The 19,616-nt window shown below is 35.9% G+C and overlaps 1 protein-coding gene across 1 annotated transcript; it reads left to right on the forward strand.

Moving 5' to 3' along the window:
- The first annotated feature begins 432 nt into the window (after positions 1–432).
- LOC125877798 (transcription factor bHLH35) lies at positions 433–4,094 on the forward strand. Its single transcript, XM_049559068.1, has 5 exons — positions 433–579; positions 659–818; positions 905–1,171; positions 1,293–1,463; positions 3,798–4,094. The coding sequence occupies exons 1-5, from the start codon at positions 506–508 to the stop codon at positions 3,885–3,887; spliced, it is 762 nt and encodes a 253-aa protein (XP_049415025.1). The 5' UTR covers positions 433–505; the 3' UTR covers positions 3,888–4,094.
- Positions 4,095–19,616: the final 15,522 nt, after the last annotated feature.

A 19,616-nucleotide genomic window follows, 5' to 3' on the forward strand; every position in this document is an offset into this window, starting at 1 on the left:
AAAGTTATTTTTCTAATAAGTATGTCAAGTAAAAAATGAACAAGGAAATAGAAGACTCCCAAGGAAGTAGTTTTTTTTAAGAAAATGTATTATGCTCACCTAATAAACGTGAATTTGTCAAATTCCTTCTAAATTTGCATACTGAAAATTACATAATAGGATTTATACAGTTGAATACATATATATATTTTGTTTGGGCATGAAATAAAAATAGTTATAATAAGTTAAGATAGAGTAACAAAATTCAATGAGACACATATCATCAACTATGCGGCCTACCACACTCTATGTGGACGGCAGGGATAAATAAGAGCTTTCCAAGAAAGATTAAAAATAAAATATTTAAAACAATAAAATTAAAATATAAAAATTGAACACGTGCTCACTTTTCTCCTCTATATATACTACTACTTACCCTTGTTCTCATATTTTAAAGCTCACACCCACTTTAACCACAAAAAAGATATTTAAAGCATAACTTGTGCTTAATCTTCACTCCACCTCGATGGATAACATTGGTGATGAATATAAAAATTATTGGGAAACAACCATGTTCTTACAATCGGAAGAACTCGATAGGTAAACTTTAAATTGATGCTCGAAGAAGTCTGTTTTTTTGTTAATTTTTCTTGTGTTAATTTTACTTGAATGAATGTAGCTATTTCGATGAGCCAATTTCATCGTATTATGATTCAAGTTCGCCGGATGGGTCACAGTCATCGATGGCATCGAAGAACATTGTATCAGAAAGGAATAGGAGGAAGAAGTTGAATGAGAGGTTATTTGCACTTAGAGCTGTGGTCCCAAACATTAGCAAGGTGAGTAGACTAATTGAAAACACCATGAATAGTGATTTGCTTTTACTTAATTAATTGGGTTGGGGGTGTTGACTTTTTGGGTTCAGATGGATAAAGCTTCAATAATCAAAGATGCAATTGATTATATTGAAGAATTGCATAAGCAAGAGAGAAGAATTCGAGGAGAAATTTCAGAGCTTGAATCTGGAAGATCGTCAAAGAAGAATAGTAGTACCGATCTTGAATTTGAACAAGATGAAAGTTTTGATTCAAAGCCTAAAAGATCGAGAAGATTTGAGATGCAGTATGGATATGATTCTTCAGGATCAACTACAAGATCACCACCATCTTCTTCCCCTGTTGATGTTCTTGAGGTAATTAATTGATTAATAATGTCTTTTTCTTTTTAGTCCGTTCTAAAAAAAAATTGTTTTAAAATTGGGGTTGCTTTTTAGTCTGTTCTAAAAAAAAATTGTTTTAAAATTGGGGTTGCAGTTGAGGGTATCTTCAATGGGAGAAAAGACAGTGGTGGTGAGCCTTACTTGCAGCAAAAGAACAGACACAATGGTAAAAGTTTGTGAGGTGTTTGAATCTTTGAATATCAAAATAATTAGTGCAAATATCACTGCTTTCTCTGGGAGGCTTCTCAAGACAGCTTTCATTGAGGTAAACACAATCTTTTTCTTTACTTTTCTCTGTTTTTTGTTCCCTTGCTTTTTCCACTAATGGAGGAAAATACTCTTGTTTTTTTTAAAAAAAATCATTTTGGTTGGTTAAATTTGTTGAAAAATATTTTGTTTGGTTAAATTTGTTGAAAAATATTTTGTTAGAAGAAAAATTACTTATTTAAGAAATAAGAAAAATGTCTTTTCAACATAGGAAAAATAAGTTTCACAAGTGATATTAAATTTTGGCTATCGTTTATTTTACGTCCTTTTAACACATTTTATCTTCACCCATACCCTATAGCCTCATCCTTACAACCCCACACCTGACACCTCTATCTCAGTTCAGTCACCTATATTGTTCATTAGTAGATTATATACAAATAGTTTAGGATAATATTCTTTTTATTATTTCCATATCGAATTCAAAAAAAAAATATACATATAATATAAGAAATTACCTGTTTTCTTACAAAATATTTTTTAATAAAACAATTTTCTTTTATTTTTGAGTTGCTCCCTAGTAAGATAGTATATGCTTTCGCCTTTAATTATAACACCCAAAAAAAATCAAAGAAGCATATTAGTTATTTCTTTATACTTTACTTGGAGTTGATCTGATTATAGATCCCTCTGTCTTGTATTTGCTTTCGATTTCAATAATAATCCCCTAAAATATCAAGACAACATATCAATTATTCCTTTATACTTTACTTGAAGTCAATAAACTTATAGATCCCCATGTGTTGCATTGAATTCGTCCATATCTCTTCTATTAGGGAGTGATTGCTTCTAAAATTTATACGGAGTAATTTCTTCAAGCATCCAAAAGTCAAAATTTACATGTGCATCCATGTCATATAAATTAAGGATTAATCGGACTAAGGTCCATTTAAAAAAATAATAATAACATGCTAAAATGTTGAATATTAAATAAATAAAAACATATATTGTATTTCCATTGCGTAAGCTTATAGTTGATGTTTTGAGGTGACAGTAAGTAATATTTGGTCGATTTTAGAAAGATTTTCTATATTGACAATTTAATTCAATGTGATATGTCACTTCCACTTTTTTTTGCTAGTTATTTATTTTTATTTCTTTTGATATAGACAAATATATAATTAATTCTCAAATGACAAATATATATTTTTATTTGTTTTGACATAGACAACTTAATTATGAAATATCCTTACTTATCAAACGATCCCTAACATATCAAAGTTACTCTCAAGAAGGCATTCAAAATTGCATAGACCTTCTTAATCCAAAAAATTGGAGAAAGAAAAAAATCACAATAAATATCTCATGAAATTTTAATAGATCAGTTAATTAGTTATTTAAGCTTTTTACTTAATTGTTGAGAGTTTGATTCTTCCCCGTGCAAATCGATCTCCTATTTTCCTTACCCCAAAATTTTATTTTTAATTTTTTAAAAAGGAGATCTATTTACATAAAAATGTTGTTTGTGCAAAAGACAAATTTGTGGATCGTGATATCCACGCTCTTAAGGTTCAAGTGAACCAAATGTAGCATAAATCTTTTTTTTTCCCTGAAATCATGATTGGCCATAGGTCATACACAATATAAAATCAAGAAATTCCCCTTTTAAAAAGGAATTAACAAAAGATAAGCACCTAAATATTTACATTATTTTATTTTAATAAATTTGATAAATTATTTAATTGAATGGTTGAGACAATATGTAGCTCAATTTTCCAAGAAAACTTATAATATGCATTATATTGATGATTAGGCCAAAAATAATCCACGAATCAATATTTTGAAAACTAATACATGGTCCAATATTTTTGTCAAGGATGTGGGGCCATTTTATAATTTATGTTCCTATTAAGAAAACAATATTTATGGTCCACTTGATAAAATAAAAATAAAGTTCAATTAGTGCAGTACATTATTATAGGGTAAGATAGCATTATTATATTGTCAATGATTAGCAGTAAAATCCAGACTGTCCTCACAGTAATAAACGTGTGTATGCCAAATTTCTTTTTAAATTACATACTGAAAATTACATAATCATATTTATTTAACGTCAATAGTTCTAATTATTGGAGAACGATTTTTTTTTTTTTAAAAAAAAAAAACTCTTTGATCATTTGATGTCAACACGTATTATATTTATTCTATTTTTACAGTTATTTTGAACAACCTAATCATTTGGCTAGGACATAACGATCTTTCAAGTCTATAATCATATGTTTAGTACTTCGTCCATTTTAATTTATTTTTAACATGACATGAACTTTTAAAACTTGTTATCGACTAAATATATACCTAATATCTATAGTCACTTTGATTTCTCTTTTTTTAGGCTGATGAAGAAGAGAGGGATCTTTTGAAGTTGAGGATTGAAACAGCTATAGCTTCTCTAAATGATCCAGATAGTCCGATGAGTTCTTAGAACAACAATAGCTTGGATTTTAACTATGTTTCGCCTTCATGTCATGAGGATGTAGTTATTTGAAGAGTGTTTTGTTCCACGTTATTTCTACCTCGTTCTTCTTCTTAAAGTTTGGTCATCTTTGACTGGCAATTTATGTAGTTTGTAGGTGGTGTTTTTCACAAGAAATCTAAGTCAATGAAAGTCTACCTTCATGTCCCTTTCTAACATCTTGTCTAAATTTACATAAGTTTTCAAACACACAATGCATGCCTCATTAATGTTTGATTCAGAATAACAATTGAATTTATATTAGAGAATCAATCACGCGTGGATTAATTAAAGAGAATGATCAAGTGATCGATGTGTGAATACTAAATTTCAAAGTAATGACATGGTGCGAAAGGAGAGTAATAATAAGTTATAAAAAAATTAAGACAAGGAAATTATTTTTATAGAATATTTCTCGATGTAATTAATTTTTTACGATGTCATCAAAAAACGATAATTTGAGAGCCTTTGAGTTTGAGTTACAACTAAGAGTTTAATATTGCTATTATGATAAAAATCAGATTGGTTACAAGTGAGGGGAACTTATAATTTAGCCCTCAGTAATGTCTTGAGTATATTTTTTAGCCCCTGCTTGAGAGAATCTTGAATTCTCCGAGAATAGTTACTCCACAAATAAAGCTTATCTGGACCGATAATTGATAAACTTTATTTTTGATCACATTGCTCTAGAACTAGATGACCTACATATATCATTGCTCCAGACCTTCATAGAAGCAACCTTACCAGGTACGACTTATGCTCATGTCCGATGTTATTGCTGGTGAGTTAGATCTAACTAGATTTTAATTGTCACGCATCACTAATACATCGAGTTTGCATCCTATGCACAAACCTCTTTGATTAACTCAAGTATAACGATTTCTTAAAGAAACGTTGTGTATTTAATATCTTCTCACCAATCAAAATATGGTTACCTACTACTTAGGGACAATTTTCAATCAAAAGGGCCGGCTTTCCTCAGGAAAAAGACAAATCATCTCAAGTGAGTGTGAGCTTGCTTTTGGTTATATACTATAGGATTACTTAAAACATAGCTCTAATTATAGTAAGATAATATTTTTTAAAATTATAATCAATTGTCAGTGATAGAATATGTGCATCCACTATCAGTCAACGGACCGGGTCCCTTGACTCAGCAAGAACAGTAATAAAGCGCAAACAACAACCAGAAGACAACACAAGCAGTTTACGTGGAAACCTCTATAACGACCCGCAAAATGGTAGGTTGATCTAGAGCCTAAACGTGAGGGTCAACGTCAAGGTACATGTTAGACTCCGTAGTTGAAGGACTTTCTAAGGTTGGTTAAGGGTTGCAAGGGCAAGTGCCAAGCCAAGGGGGCAAGGCCTAAGCCAAAGGCCAAGGCTGCCCAACCTTGGCCAAGCACTACCCCAAGTCTACGAGCCACTTCACGGCTAGTGGTCTTGACCACAGTCCGTAGAAGTGGCCGTGAAGAAGACTTAGCTTAGTGGGAGGCAAGGCCTTGAGGCCAAGCTACTGCCCCAAGTCCACGGACCACTTCACGGCCAGTGGTCTTGACCACGGTCCGTAGAAGTGGCTTTGAAGATGCCTTGGCCTCATGAAGGCTTGGCAAGTGAAGGGAGCCACTGCCAAGAGGACCACGGGCCGTGGTCCCCCTTGACGTACCATATAACTGGGCGTGGTCCCTGACAAGGCAACCCAAGTTAGGGGTTTTTAAGTAATTTCGTTTTAATTATTTAAAGTGTGGGGTTGTTTTTAAATGGTTTATATCATAAATATATATATAGTTTTTAGTCTTTAAACACTTCATTTATTCCTTTATTTCAAAACACCCAAATCAAAACCCCAAAGTTCTTCTTCTCCCAAAAATTCTCTCTCTAAACTCAAAGAAGAAGAAGGGAGCCATTGAAGCTAGGGTTTGTGGATTCAAGGTGTTTCTTCCTCAAATTTTTGTGGGGAATCAATATCAAGGTATGGTGATCCTTCATCTAGGGTTAGTTTTCACCCTAGAGTCAATTTCAAAGAAGTTTCAAAGTTTTCAAGTTTCATGAAAAACCCTAAGTTTCACTCGACCGCATGGGTTCTTGCATCAAACGTTTTCAAATGATAACTATGATTATATGGATGTTTAATTGATGATCTAAGATGATTTTACTCTATGAGCCCATGATTTCTCTCAATTCCTAAATTGTGACTTATGAAGTGGGTTTATTGATTATGAATGAATGCTGGTGGATTTATGCTTAGATTGATTTGGACAATTGAATTGTTGATCCACTTGAAAGGTGGAGGTGTTTAATTACTTTATCTATTGTGATCATGGCCTTGAAGGCATAGTTTGATGAATTGAAGTATTATCATGATATTGTGTATGGGAACCTTGATTCATGGAATACTTTCCTCCATGAAGCCCTCTCAACTCAATTTCGAAAATGGGCTTTATTGTTCAAAAACTAGGGTTTTCATTCTAGTCACGGGTTCTTCCTAAAAACATTTTCATTATGTTATTTGATGTATATTATGGATGATTTGACATTTTAATGGTGATTTCATAGTAAAACTCCCCATGAACCCATGAATTACCCCATGACCCCCAATTTCATAAATTTCAATGAAGGTATTGATGCAAGGTGATTTTTACTATGTATTGTGGTTATGTTAATTTGGTTATGAAACCTTGCCTTATTCATGTTGATGATAGTATATCCTAAATGTAAGTGTGAGACTTGGTTCATGACCTTGTAAGGGGTAAATTGTGAAGGATTGTTGATGATTGTTGATAGTTATTGATGAACTTATGAACTCATTTGAAAGGTGAGAGTCCTATGACTATTGTGTGAATTGAGGTGTTGTTGGAAGACTAATTTCCCCTATCCTTACACATGTTTATGTATAAATTGTCTAGGATGATGTTGATGTTGTTGTGTTGATTGAAGGGCTAGTTCTCATGAAAACACTATGAATAAGGAGGTGAAAGTTACTCACCCTAAAATGATGACTCTAAGGTGAAAGGTAGTTCTCACTTAAATGAATCTATGAGATATTTAGTGAGTTGTATTGAACGAAAGGTAAAGTATTCCTTCACACATGTAGATACAATTCCTTACTAATTATGTATAACAGGGAAATAATGCTTAGTACCGAGTGGAAATGGACAATGAGGAAAAGGCCCCTCCACTAATGCAATAGGTTGGGTCATCTATAGTAAACTCATGAGATGGAAGCTCCTCCGCTAATGCAATATGTTGGGTTTCTAGTAGCAATCTCCCTATCCCATAACTATGTGCCAAACATAGGACTTAGCTAGTGGATCCACTTAGAAACTAAATATGATTAGTTCTACCTTCGGCAAGTAAGAATGCCTTCTTTCGGTGTGGGGTTATATGACAACGGATTCCATGTAGCTCACATGATCTATGTCGGTTATGACTAATATTCCCTAATAACAATAAGATAATGAATATGATAAGAACTATACTATGACTTCTTAATGGGTTTACTTGGTAGAAGTGGGGGTATGGGACTTCACTTTTACATTGCACAAGGAAACTTATTAGGATGTTGTGGAATGGTTTCCTTATGGTATGATAAGATATGAATAGATGACTTTCCTTATGTTTAGTTGAGTTAATATCTCAAAAGGCCACTCAACTTTGAAAATTTATCTAGTAAAGTCATTAAACTTTTTTTGTATCAATAAAATCACTCAACTTATGCATTTATATCAATAAAATTACTCAACTTAAACATTTATGTCAATAAAATCACTCAACCAAATTTATCATTAAAAAAATAAAATAAATTATTTTTTATATCTAATCACAATTAAAATAATAAATAAATAGCTTAAATTACTGCTTTATTACAAAATAAAATATTAATAGATAATTTCATTTGATAAATTAATACTGCTCCATTTGATAAATTAATACTACTTCATTGCAATGATGCCTACCACTTGATCTGATAGTTTAGTCAATTTCAATAATTTATCAATTTCATTTGATAAATTACTGTTGCTTCATTTGACGGTATAACAACACTTGTTGTGATGATTTAATCAATTTCTTGTTTGAATGAATAACAGCTTGGAGAATTTTAGGTTCAAGTTTGATAAATTTATCTTTTATTTTTAATTTATATTATTTTATAGTGAAATAGTAATTTTGAGTTATTTATTTAGTAGTTTAATCATGAACGTAATATAAAAAATAATTTATTTGTGGTGTAATTTTTGTAATGATGAATATGATTGGGTGATTTTATTGATACAAAGAACTAAGTTAAGTGATTTTTTTGATACAAAATAAAGTTTAATGACTTTATTAGATAAATTTCTAAAGTTGAGTGACCTTTTGAGATATTAACTCTGTTTAGTTCATGTACTTGTATAATTCCTCATTTATGACTATGGATCATGGTCAGCTTGAAGATTATGGAAATGAATATGTGGCTTCAAGGAATGCTTAGTAAGGTTGGTATTATGGGATGCCAACCATGCATTGCACAAGTGTTCTTAGAGGTTGCTAAGGTATTGATATTACTATGTTATGAGTGTATTGTGACTATAACTTGTCTTCTATGTTTGAAAATGCGTATTGACTTTCCAAACTCAATGTATGAAAGTCCTCTAAATGCATGAATATGTCCTAAATGAATCTAATGAAGAATGTTGGCTTAAATGCTTAAATGTAAAGATGCATGCTATTCTTGGATTGTATTATGAGTTACTTCGTTGTCATGTATATTCCATATGAATGTGCCTTGTCTATGGTGACTTCAAAGGAGTACTTAGTGTGAGTAGTAGTATTGGATGCTACTTGCACATTGCACAAGTATGACTTAGAGTTGTCTTAGATGTTGGTCTTAATGTGATGATGTGATTCATATAATGTTTATGTCTCTTAAATGCTTTATTGTGTAAAGGTGGAAAGGATGAATGGTAAGTTCACTTTTGGGTGACCTTAAGGTGGTGCCTTAGTGTGGGTGGTGGTATGGGACGCTACCCATACATTGCACAAGGCATAGCTTGAGGGTTACTTGAGGTGGAGGCTCAAGGTAAAGGTAAAGGGTTATATGTGATTTTGCTCAAATGTGAATTATGTGACTTTGTATGTTGGTTGTGACTTATATTATGCCTCTTGTATCAATGTTCATGAAGTTTTACAAAAATGGCATAAAGCATGACTTTCAACAAAATGCCCCTTTTTAAAGCATGTTTTTGCATGGTCATCATACTTAGTACATTATTGTGTGCTAACCCATATTGTTCTTATTTTTACTACAAGTGTAGGTTCCGGCAAGTGATTGCTTTCTCCAGGGAAGCTTGGGATTAGAGTCCTCTCAAGACCTCTTTTGGTATGTCCTCATATGTCGAGGACAATGATTTTCTGTTTCTAGTTTTTATGTTTAAGACTTTGTTAAGACTTCGATTGTAAAGGGTCGTGACCCTATTTTGTTAAAGTTTGTCCAAGATGGCCATGTGAGACTAAGTATTCCGCTGCTTTATAAATGTCTTTTAATGTTGGATTTATTAAAGAAAAGTTTTAAATTCTGCACTATTTCTATGTATCTAATGTTATTAATGCTAAGAGGCCTGTATTAGAAGGGGTCAAGTACGCCGTTTTACGATTAGGGGGTGCTCTCGGGTCGTGACAACCTTCTTGCTCAATGGAGTAAAACCACGATTTGTCACACAAGATTTTCAACTGTTTTCACTAATCTCTTCAAGCAAAAGTGAAACACATATACAACACCAAATGAGATTATGGTATTAATCTCAAAGCTAAGTAATAACTCCATTACTTACTGAGCCTAAGAAGATACCACACTGCCCACTAAGTTATCAACCCTAGATAACTTAGAATTCAACTAAGCAGATACCACACTGCCCACTAAATCAACTAGCTCCTAGATGACTTAGAATTTTGACTGAATAGATACAACACTGCCCACTAAATCAGTTAACTCTAACCGATTTAGATTTTACAAACCGAACAAGAGATCTGAATCCTTTATAGATTAGGAACAAATTTACAATGTAAGTACGGAAGAAATAATCCTAAGACAACTAGACAACTTGCAGCTCTATCAGGTCCCTGTTGCTCTTGAGGATGATACTTCTTGAAAGTGGGTCTTTCCAAACGTTCTTGAGAATTTTCAAGTTTCAAAAACTAAGGTTGTGTCTATTGGACATAACCTTTATGAAGAATAGACACAACCTTCGAGGCCATGCCATTGGCTGATGTTTCTGCCACAGTTGGAGACTGTGCACCAACCAATTGTACTTTTTGCAGCCTGACATTTGTGTGTACATTGACACAAGGATCAAGTCCTTTACAAAGTCTCATGGTTTGTCTAATCATCAAAACTGCAAATAACATTTTCTCCTTTTTTGATGATGACAAACTCCACACAAATGCCTTCATTTTCATTCCCCCTGTCAACATGCCTTCTATTTCATTTCCCCTGTCTGTCAACCTGCTTCCCAACCTAAGCAACCAACATTTTCCCCCCTTTTGGCATCATAAAAAGAAGTGTAGTAAACTAGCATAACAAGTAAGTTTGAGAAGTAAGATCATCACCAGGGCAACACAGACATGGTGAGCAAACAAGATTAAACAAGGATTAATCACAACAAAACATGAACCAATTTCATTGCACAAAGATAGCAGTCAATACATTACAATTTAAACTGATATTGAGAACCCCGAACATTGTCCACATAAAAGAAAGACACAGGAAGGGAAAGGGAATGACTATGTAAATGGAGGCTGATGGGAGAGGGACTTGATACCAAGAGTAAGTAGAGCATTTGCTTCATCATTATCTTTGATCACTTTCTCTAGTAAAGTAGCATTATGAGCCAGAAGGGCAGTATTTTGTAACCTTAACTCTTTAACTGCCTTAGTACCAGGTCCTTCAGTCTGTGCTTTGAGCAGTTGAGCCTTTAATAAGGCAATCTCCGCATCATTGTTGCCCACAAACACAGTCATCTCCTCCAATTCATGCTTCAGCTGATCTTGTTCCAGTACTAACTGAGACATCTTGCTCAGTGGTTCCGACTTCCGTTCAATGCACTCACATTCCACCAAAGTACTCAACGAGAAAGACTGTTTAACAATTCCAACAGTAACTAGTCCCACTAAAATGTCCAGATGTTTAAATACTTTAGTGAGGAAATACCCATAGCCTATTCCATGTTTGCCCCTGTGTTCAATTTATACATATGCTCTAATATTAAGGCTGGGAGATTGAGAGGTTCAAATTTGCAGAGTGATTCTATTACAAACAAGTCAGTCGAAGATGCCACCGTGAGTTTCTTAGTTCGAGGAAGAAGTACCTTATTAACAAACTCAAACAATAGTTGGTACTCCCCCTTCATGATCTTTTTTTTAACACCCGCACAACGCATGTCAGGAAGTTTGGAGCATTCTTTCACAAACTGCTTGGTGCAAGACTTTCTCACCACGGATCTGGACTCTTCTCTAGGTACCTCCTGTATTTTTCCCAGCAGTTCTTCATCCAGATATAGAATTTTGTTACTTACCCAGGTGTGAAGAGTGTCATCTTCTGCAAATTCCACATTATAGTGAACTCTCGAACTTGCTCTTCATGTAGAATGAGAAATTTGGTCATGAACAAGTGAGTCCATGATTGAAGCTCCACGAGATCAACCAATGAGTCCATACCTGGCTTCGTAAGGATTTAAGTATAAAACACCCTCCCTCTTAGTTACTTCTGTAGGCGCAGATTATCAACAATCGTTTGCTTACTAACTTCCTTGTCATCCTTTATTTGTTTGGTACCTAGTCCCTGTTCAGAGTTTTGCTTGTGAACAGGGGAAGTTTCTCTCTTTCTCTTTGATGGTTCCCTTTACTTTTGTGACTCTTTTTCTTTTCCTTTTGTAGTATCACCCTTCTTGGCTGTAGGTGTCCTAGATTTCACCTTGCTTGATTTCTTTCGTTGTTTCCCTTTTCCTCTTTTTGCAATAACCAGGGGGATGTCTTCATCCACAGACTCCTTTTTCAGAGAGTTCGTTGGAGACATCCACCACATCATCAGCGGACAACTCAATTACAACATCACCAGACCTCCTTCTCCTTCTATTTTCTGTTGTAGTTGTTTCACTTGAATTCATAGCATCACCCATGAGTTTTTGGGAAATTGCTCCAGTAAAGGGCCTTTTTTGTAGTTTTTTCTATGACCTTTTCTTTTCCATTCATGGTGACAATGACCATTCTCTTTTGTATTGCCCATCTAAGAGGAACATTGTCCTCGTCAATGTCACTTGAATCAGTAGACGGATGGAGAACAACCTCAGGTGTTTGGTCAAATACTGGTTCGGAATCTCCAAGTATTTTATCCATAAAACTTCCTTCTTCTTCATTTATCACCACTTCTCTCATCTGCGCCAGACTTTCGATGACCAAGCTTTCAATAGCGGCAAGAATATTGGACTCAGAGGACTTACTCTTGGGAAGATCACCCTCAAACAACTGGTCAGATAGTATAGCTGAGTAGGGACCAAGTTGATGTGATGGTGCTGGGTTATTGAGATCTATGGGAGACTGGGGAGTAAGAGGACTAGCTTATGCAATGTTGATCAGAGAGATGGTTGACATTTTCAACGGAGAAGGAACATCAGATGATGTGTAAAATGCCACCGGATCAATTTTATTTAGAGAGTCCAGCATTTTCTTCGAATAAGATGGTGACTAAGACATATTAGAGAGAGGAGGAGAAAAGGTTCTGGAGAGAAAAAGATTAGGGTTTTGCAGATGACTTGAGAGAGAATAGTTTGAAAAGTGAAGGGATGAAATATAGGGAAGAGAAATAAAAAGAAAATGAAACGATGTGTCAGGTCCCTGAGTAGACGCGTCACTTGAACTTGAAGTGATGGGACAACGGTCAGAAAGCCGATGACTGACACGTGGAGATCTCAACGGTTCTCATTTAACAGTTTAAGTGAAATGTAGAGAGTGTTAACCTTTAGACAGGACCAGGTCCCTATTTGCAGGAGCATTTTGATTCCTGAATGGTTCTAACCATTCTTTGCTCCTGTGATTTTCCATGAGTGTATACCTGCATCAGGTATAAGGTTGATCTCACTTAAACAAAACAATACAAGTAATGAGGATACCTGCCCTTCTGATCATAGCCAAATGGATAGGGTTAGCTCAGTACATGTTCATCATCCCAAACTTCAACCTGTTACTCTCAAATTGATTCTTGCTAAGGGCCTTTGTGAAAATGTATGCAATTTGATCTTCAGTTCTGTAGTAATGCATGATGATGTTCCCCTTTTCAACATTGTCTCTCAAGAAGTGATGTCTTACATCAATGTGCTTTGTTCTCTTGTGCTGGACTGGATTCTTTCCCATGTTGACTGCACTGGTATTATCACACATGAGAGGAATGGTATAGATGAGTACTCTGAAATCCTCAAGTTGTTGCTTAATCCATAGTAGTTGTGCACAACATGATGCAACAGCTACATATTCAGCTTCATACATGGAGAGAGCCACTGAATTTCAGTTCTTGGTTCCCCAAGAGATGAGTGAGGACCCCAGAAAATGTGTCATTCTAGAGGTGCTCTTCCTGTCCACCTGATACCCTGCAAAATCAGCATCTGCATACCCTACCAGATCAAAGGAGTCCCCTGTTGGATAGAAAAGGACCAGGTCCCCTGTCTTCTTTAGATAACTCAGAATCCGTTTGGCTGCTTTCAGATGCGACTCTGTAGGAAATGCTTGAAACCTTGCACACATGCCAACACCGAAGACAATGTCAGGTCTACTTGTTGTTAGATATAGCAGTGATCCAATAGTACCTCTGTACATGGTTTGATTCACCAGAGCATCAGACTCATCTGCTCCCATCTTTGAGTTTGTACCCATGGGGGTGTCAATATGCTTAGAGTCAACCATATGAAACTTCTTTAGCAACTCCTTTTGTACTTCTCTTGACAGATGGAAGTGTCACTTGAGGTTTGCTTGATATGCAGTCCTAAGAAGAAATTCAACTCTCCTATCATGCTCATCTCGAATTCATTCCCCATCAACGTAGCAAATTCTTCACACAGAAATCCATAGGTGGCTCTAAAAATGATATCATCCACATACACTGATGATGAGCAGTTCCTTTTCTCTTTTCTTCAGTTGTCTATAATGCCCCTCTTAAATCCATTCTTCAGAAAAAATCTGGACAGCCGCTCATACCAAGCTCTAGGAGCTTGTTTCAATCCATACAGGGCCTTGATGAGTTTAAACACATGGTTTGGGCAGTCAGCATCCTCAAAGCCAGGTGGTTGTTTCACATACACTTCTTCCTTCAGGTCTCCATTCAAGAAGGCACTTTTGACATCCATTTGGAAGAACTTGAATCCCATGAAGGCTGCAAAGGCAATAAGGATTCTGATAGCCTCCATTCTAGCAACAGGGGAAAAAGTTTCGTCATAGTCAATGCCTTCCTCTTGATTATACCCCTGAACAAATAGTCTTGACTTGTTCCTTATGATAACTCCATTTTCATCAAGCTTGTTTCTGAACACCCACATGGTCCATATAATGGTTCTGTCTGCAGGTCTTGGAACCAGGTGCCACACTTTGCTCCGCTCAAACTGATGGAGTTATTCTTGCATGGAATTGACCCAATCAGCATCTTTCAAGGCCTCCTTCACATTTTTGGGCTCAATAGTTGATATCAATGCTGAGAATGCAACCAAATTTCTAGTCTTGGATCTGGTTTGCATTCCAGAATTTAATGGTGAAATGAGATTATTAAGAGGATGAAATGATTTATGCTTCTATCATGATTTAGAACTCATAGGTTGAGGTTGATCCTTCTGTTCTTCTTCATCTTCGGAACCATCATTCTCAGATTGAGGTGATTCTTCCTGATCTGCATTGTTGGATGGACCAGGTCTCTCAGAGGACTTGTCAGCTTCGTTAACCTTTTCCAATTGACCGAAGCCAGCACCATCAGTGTTTTGACTTCCTTCAGCTAGTGGACAATTAATTTCATCTCTCTGAATTTTAAACAACTTCTCAAGATCATCATCATCCTTTAATTCAAGATTCTTGAAATCACCACTTTCATCAAAAACCACATGAACACTTTCTTCAATGCATAATGTTATTTTATTGAAGACTCTATAAGTTTTGCTGGAAGATGAGTACCCTACGAACACACCTTCATCACTTCTAGGATCAAACTTTCCCAGATCATCCTTACCATTATTTAGCACAAAACACTTGCAACCAAAAGCCCTTAAATAATTCAATTTTGGCTTTTGGTTGTTGAGCAGCTCATATGGTGTTTTGTTCAGTAGAGACCTGATCAAACACCTGTTAGTCACATAACATGCAGTGTTAACTGCTTCAGCCCAAAAGTTCTGAGGAAGTTCAGAGTCTATGAGCATGGTTCTGGCAATATCAACCAGAGTTCTGTTCTTCCTTTTAACAACCCCATTTTATTGAGGAGTTCTGGGTGCTGAGAAGTTATGATGAGTACCATTGTCAGCATAGAAAGAGTCAAGCTTTGCATTCTCAAACTTTGTTCCATGATCTGACCTAATCCCTGCAATCTTGCAATTAAGCTTTGTCTGAATCATCTTATAAAATATCATTAACACTTCACTGGTCTCACACTTGGACTTGAGGAACATAGTCCAAGTGAATCTTGAGTAGTCATCCACAATCGCCAGGATGTACTTATTTCCACCTCTACTCTGAATTTTCACAGGCCCACACAGATCCATGTGAATCAACTGAAGAGCTCTTGACGAGCTTACTTGCTTCTTTGGCTTGAACGAGGATCTGGTCTGTTTCCCTTTCACACATGCATCACAGACTTTGTTGTCACTAAACTTCAGTTTTGGTAAGCCACGAACCAGGTCCCTAGAGACAAGCTTGTTCAATAAAGAAGAGCTCACATGACCTAGCCTCCTATGCCACAAGTTGGCATTTTCACTTAGAGTGCTGATGCATGTCAAATCGTCTCCATGAGCAGCATTCAGGTCTGCTACATACATGTTCTTCCGTCTTCTGGCTGTCAGGATGACTTCCTTAGTTGACAAGCTGGTAACAATGCATTTATCTGAAAGAAACTTGACCTCGTTTCCTTTGTCACATATCTGGGACACACTAAGAAGACTGTATTTTAACCCACTCACATAGTAAACATTTTCAATAGAGTGTTCAAGTCCTAATTTTGCCAACTCCAAGAATATACCCCTTCTTTCCATCACCAAAAGAGACACCTCCGCCTTGAAGTGCCTTGAGTGAAGTGCCTTCACCAGTCATGTGCTTCGAGCATCCACTGTCCATAAACAAGCACTGATTGCTACTTCCTTTACTCCCTTGCAACAAACATTACTTGTTAGATTTGGGAACCCATTTTAATTTGAGTTTCCAGTAAGCTGATAAGGGCGTAAAAAGAGTATTTCTTGCCCAATGAGGCAGGTTAGTCCTTTTCCTGTTTGAGGACTTAGGAGTGGGAGTAGGTCCCCTTTTTTGTGCTATTTTCTGTCTGGAGTAGACTGAAAATTTTTCTTGTTAGGCTTTCCAGGCAAGACAATCCCTTTTTAGGTGACCATTGCGACCGCAGTGAAGACATAGTAGATTATCTGACACAGACACATATTTACTGTGGGGATTGTAGGGAGGATTAATGTTCAAACTACCCAACCCCTTCCTATTGTAGTTACTTTGACTAGTGATGTTAGAAAGTAGTTTGGTGGAGCTGGTCCATTTTAGAGAATTTTTTAGTTCTTCTCTCAGACGGTCCAAGTCCCTTTCCATCTGATCATTCCTCTCCAAGGCTAGAGCAAGTCTGGTCTCAGCAATTTTTAGACTAGTTTCCAACTCTATTTGCAAACTACTAGCCTCCCCTTTTCTTTTGCCAGATTTCTCATTCATTATGCTCAATTACTCCTTGAGTTCTAGATTTTCAGTTTCTAGAACTGTCAATTGTTCCTCGATAATAGACATGTTGACAGTCAAAGTTGTCTTTTCTTTGCTAAACTTGTCTAGACCGTTGTTCATAGAGTCCTTTTCGGTTGTTAACTCTATAACAGAATCAATCAGAACACCATCTAGATTTCTTAACCTTCTAACACAATAAGTATTCAAGTTTTGTTTAAGGTCAATGAGTGTTACCTTTTCTTCATCTTCCTCGTCATCCGATTTGGCCATGAGTGAGAACAAGCCATCATAAACATTCTCATCATCTTTAACAGCTAACATGGATGCATCTTCTAGACATTCAGATTCTCCTGACTCACTAGAGGAATCCCCCCAGATAGCAAGAGATTTCTTCACGACATAGTCAGCTGCAGCTTTTCTTGCATTTTTCTCGGGTACCAGGTCCTTTCTTTTATCTTTTTCACCTCCAGGTCTTTGATACTCTTTGGTTTCAGCTTTGAGCATCGGACAGTCTCTCATAAAGTGTCCCACATTTCCACACTTGTGACATAGGTCACTTGCAGTTGCAGCACGGAGAGGGTTCCCTCCCTTTCAAAAACCTCCATGTTTTCTCACAATTTTTTGAAATCTCTGGGTGAGATAAGCCATATCATCCTCTTCACTGGAGACTTCACCTGGTGAGATCTTGAGAGCTAGAGATTTATGTTTCTTTACCTCCTTCTTTGAAGTGTCTTGGTTTCTATTCATTTCATGAGTCTAAAGATTACCAAGTCAGAACCTTCAGGTCCTTTGCTTCAGTGATGGCATCTACTTTGCTTGCCCATGACTTAGGAAGAATTCGAAGAATCTTCTTGACCAGCTTACTGGGTCGATAGCTTCTCCCAAACATCGTAGCTCGTTGGTTATGGAGGATAATCTTGTATGCATGTCATGACTAGTTCCCCCCTCCTTCATTGTGAAGTTCTCACATTGGGTGGTTAGCATATCCACTTTTGATTCCTTCACCTGCTGTGTGCCCTCATAGCTATTTTTAGACAATCCCAGATTTCCTTTGCCGACTCACAAGCAGAGATGCGGTTGTATTCTTTAGCACATATACCACACAAAAGCAACTTCTTAGCTTTATAGCTTATCTCGATCTTCTTTCTGTCCGCCTCGTTGTACTATTGGCGAGTCTTCAGAACAACGCTTGTACTTTATCTATCTTTCACCTCTATTGTTGGGATGAATGATCCATCTAGCACAATGTCCCACAGCTCACTGTCTTCAGCCATTAAAAAGTCATGCATCTTTGTTTTCCACCAACTATAGAATTGGCCATTGAAACGAGGTGGTCTTGTTGACGATTGTCCTTCTTCTAGGTTCAGTGGAGCAACCATCTTTCTACAGGAGTCTCTATCTTGGTGTTAACCAGTTAGAGAGCACCTGCTCTGATACCAATCGATAGAATACTTGTGTCTACTATCAGTCAACAGACCGGGTCCCTTGACTTAGCAAGAACAGTAATAAAGCACAAACAACAACCAGAAGACAACACAAGCAGTTTACGTGGAAACCTTATTGCTCAAGTGAGTAAAACCACGACCTGTCACACAGGATTTTCAACTGTTTTCACTAATCTCTTCAAACAAAAGTGAAACACAGATACAACACCAAATGAGATTAAGCTATTAATCTCAAATCTAAGTAATAACTATATTACTTACTGAGCCTAAGAAGATACCACACTGCCCACTAAGCTATCAATCCTAGATAACTTAGAATTCAACTAAGCAGATATCACACTGCCCACTAAATCAACTAGCTCCTAGATGACTTAGAATTTTGACTGAGCAGATACAACACTGCCCACTAAATCAGTTAACTCTAACCGATTCAGATTTTTACAAAACGAAAAAGAGATCTGAATCCTTTATAGATTAGGAACAGATTTACAATGTAAGTACGGAAGATATAATCCTAAGACAACTAGACAGCTTGCAGCTTTATCAGGTCCCTGTTGCTCTTGAGGATGATATTTCTTGAAAGTGGGTCTTTGCAAATGTTCTTGAGAATTTTCAAGTTGCAAAAACTAAGGTTGTACCTATTGGACATAACCTTTATGAAGAATGACACAACCTTCGAGGCCATGCCAGGCCGAGGTTTCTGCCACAGTTGGAGATTGTGCACTAACCAATTGTATTTTTTATAGTCTGGCATTTGTGTGTACATTGACACAAGGATCAAGTCTCTTTACAAGGTCCCATGGTTTCTCAAATCATCAAAACTGCAAATAACAGTCAGTATCATTATTAAGGGTAAAAAAGGAATCATTTCTAATTATAGTAAGATGACATCTTTTTAGGAACAGACTAAACAAAGAAAATATGTTATATAAAATGGGACAGAGAAAATATATGATTATTTGATATGAAAGCATTTTAGTTGTTCGAACAAGAGAAAATGGATGTCGTCAAAATCTAATCTAAGAAAAAAATGAATACAACAAATAGATGATCTCACAAAAATTCAACATCCCAAATTCACATTAGCTATTAAAAGGCATAAAATGGTAAGCATGAAACATCAAATGTAAAGCCTCTATTAATAAATATCAACTTAATTCATGTTTTCAAAAACGTGTTTTTAACTGTTTATAGTTGACAAATAAAAGTTGTGTACCATGTTTTATTATTGTTTAGACTTTTACTCAAATTTAGTTTTTGTTATATAAGTTAAGAGTATTATCTGTGTTCAAACATGAATTATTACTCTCTTTACATGTTCAAATTT

The sequence above is a fragment of the Solanum stenotomum genome, chromosome 9, assembly GCF_019186545.1.
Source record: "Solanum stenotomum isolate F172 chromosome 9, ASM1918654v1, whole genome shotgun sequence".
Classification (NCBI taxonomy): domain Eukaryota; kingdom Viridiplantae; phylum Streptophyta; class Magnoliopsida; order Solanales; family Solanaceae; genus Solanum; species Solanum stenotomum.

Excerpts from the sequence above, each read along its gene's own strand:
- LOC125877798 (XM_049559068.1), top strand. The coding sequence starts at position 506 with ATGGATAACATTGGTGATGAATATAAAAATTATTGGGAAACAACCATG. Across the intron at positions 1,172-1,292 it reads CCCCTGTTGATGTTCTTGAG|TTGAGGGTATCTTCAATGGG; the intron begins GTAATTAATTGA and ends TTGGGGTTGCAG. Across the intron at positions 1,464-3,797 it reads TCAAGACAGCTTTCATTGAG|GCTGATGAAGAAGAGAGGGA; the intron begins GTAAACACAATC and ends CTCTTTTTTTAG.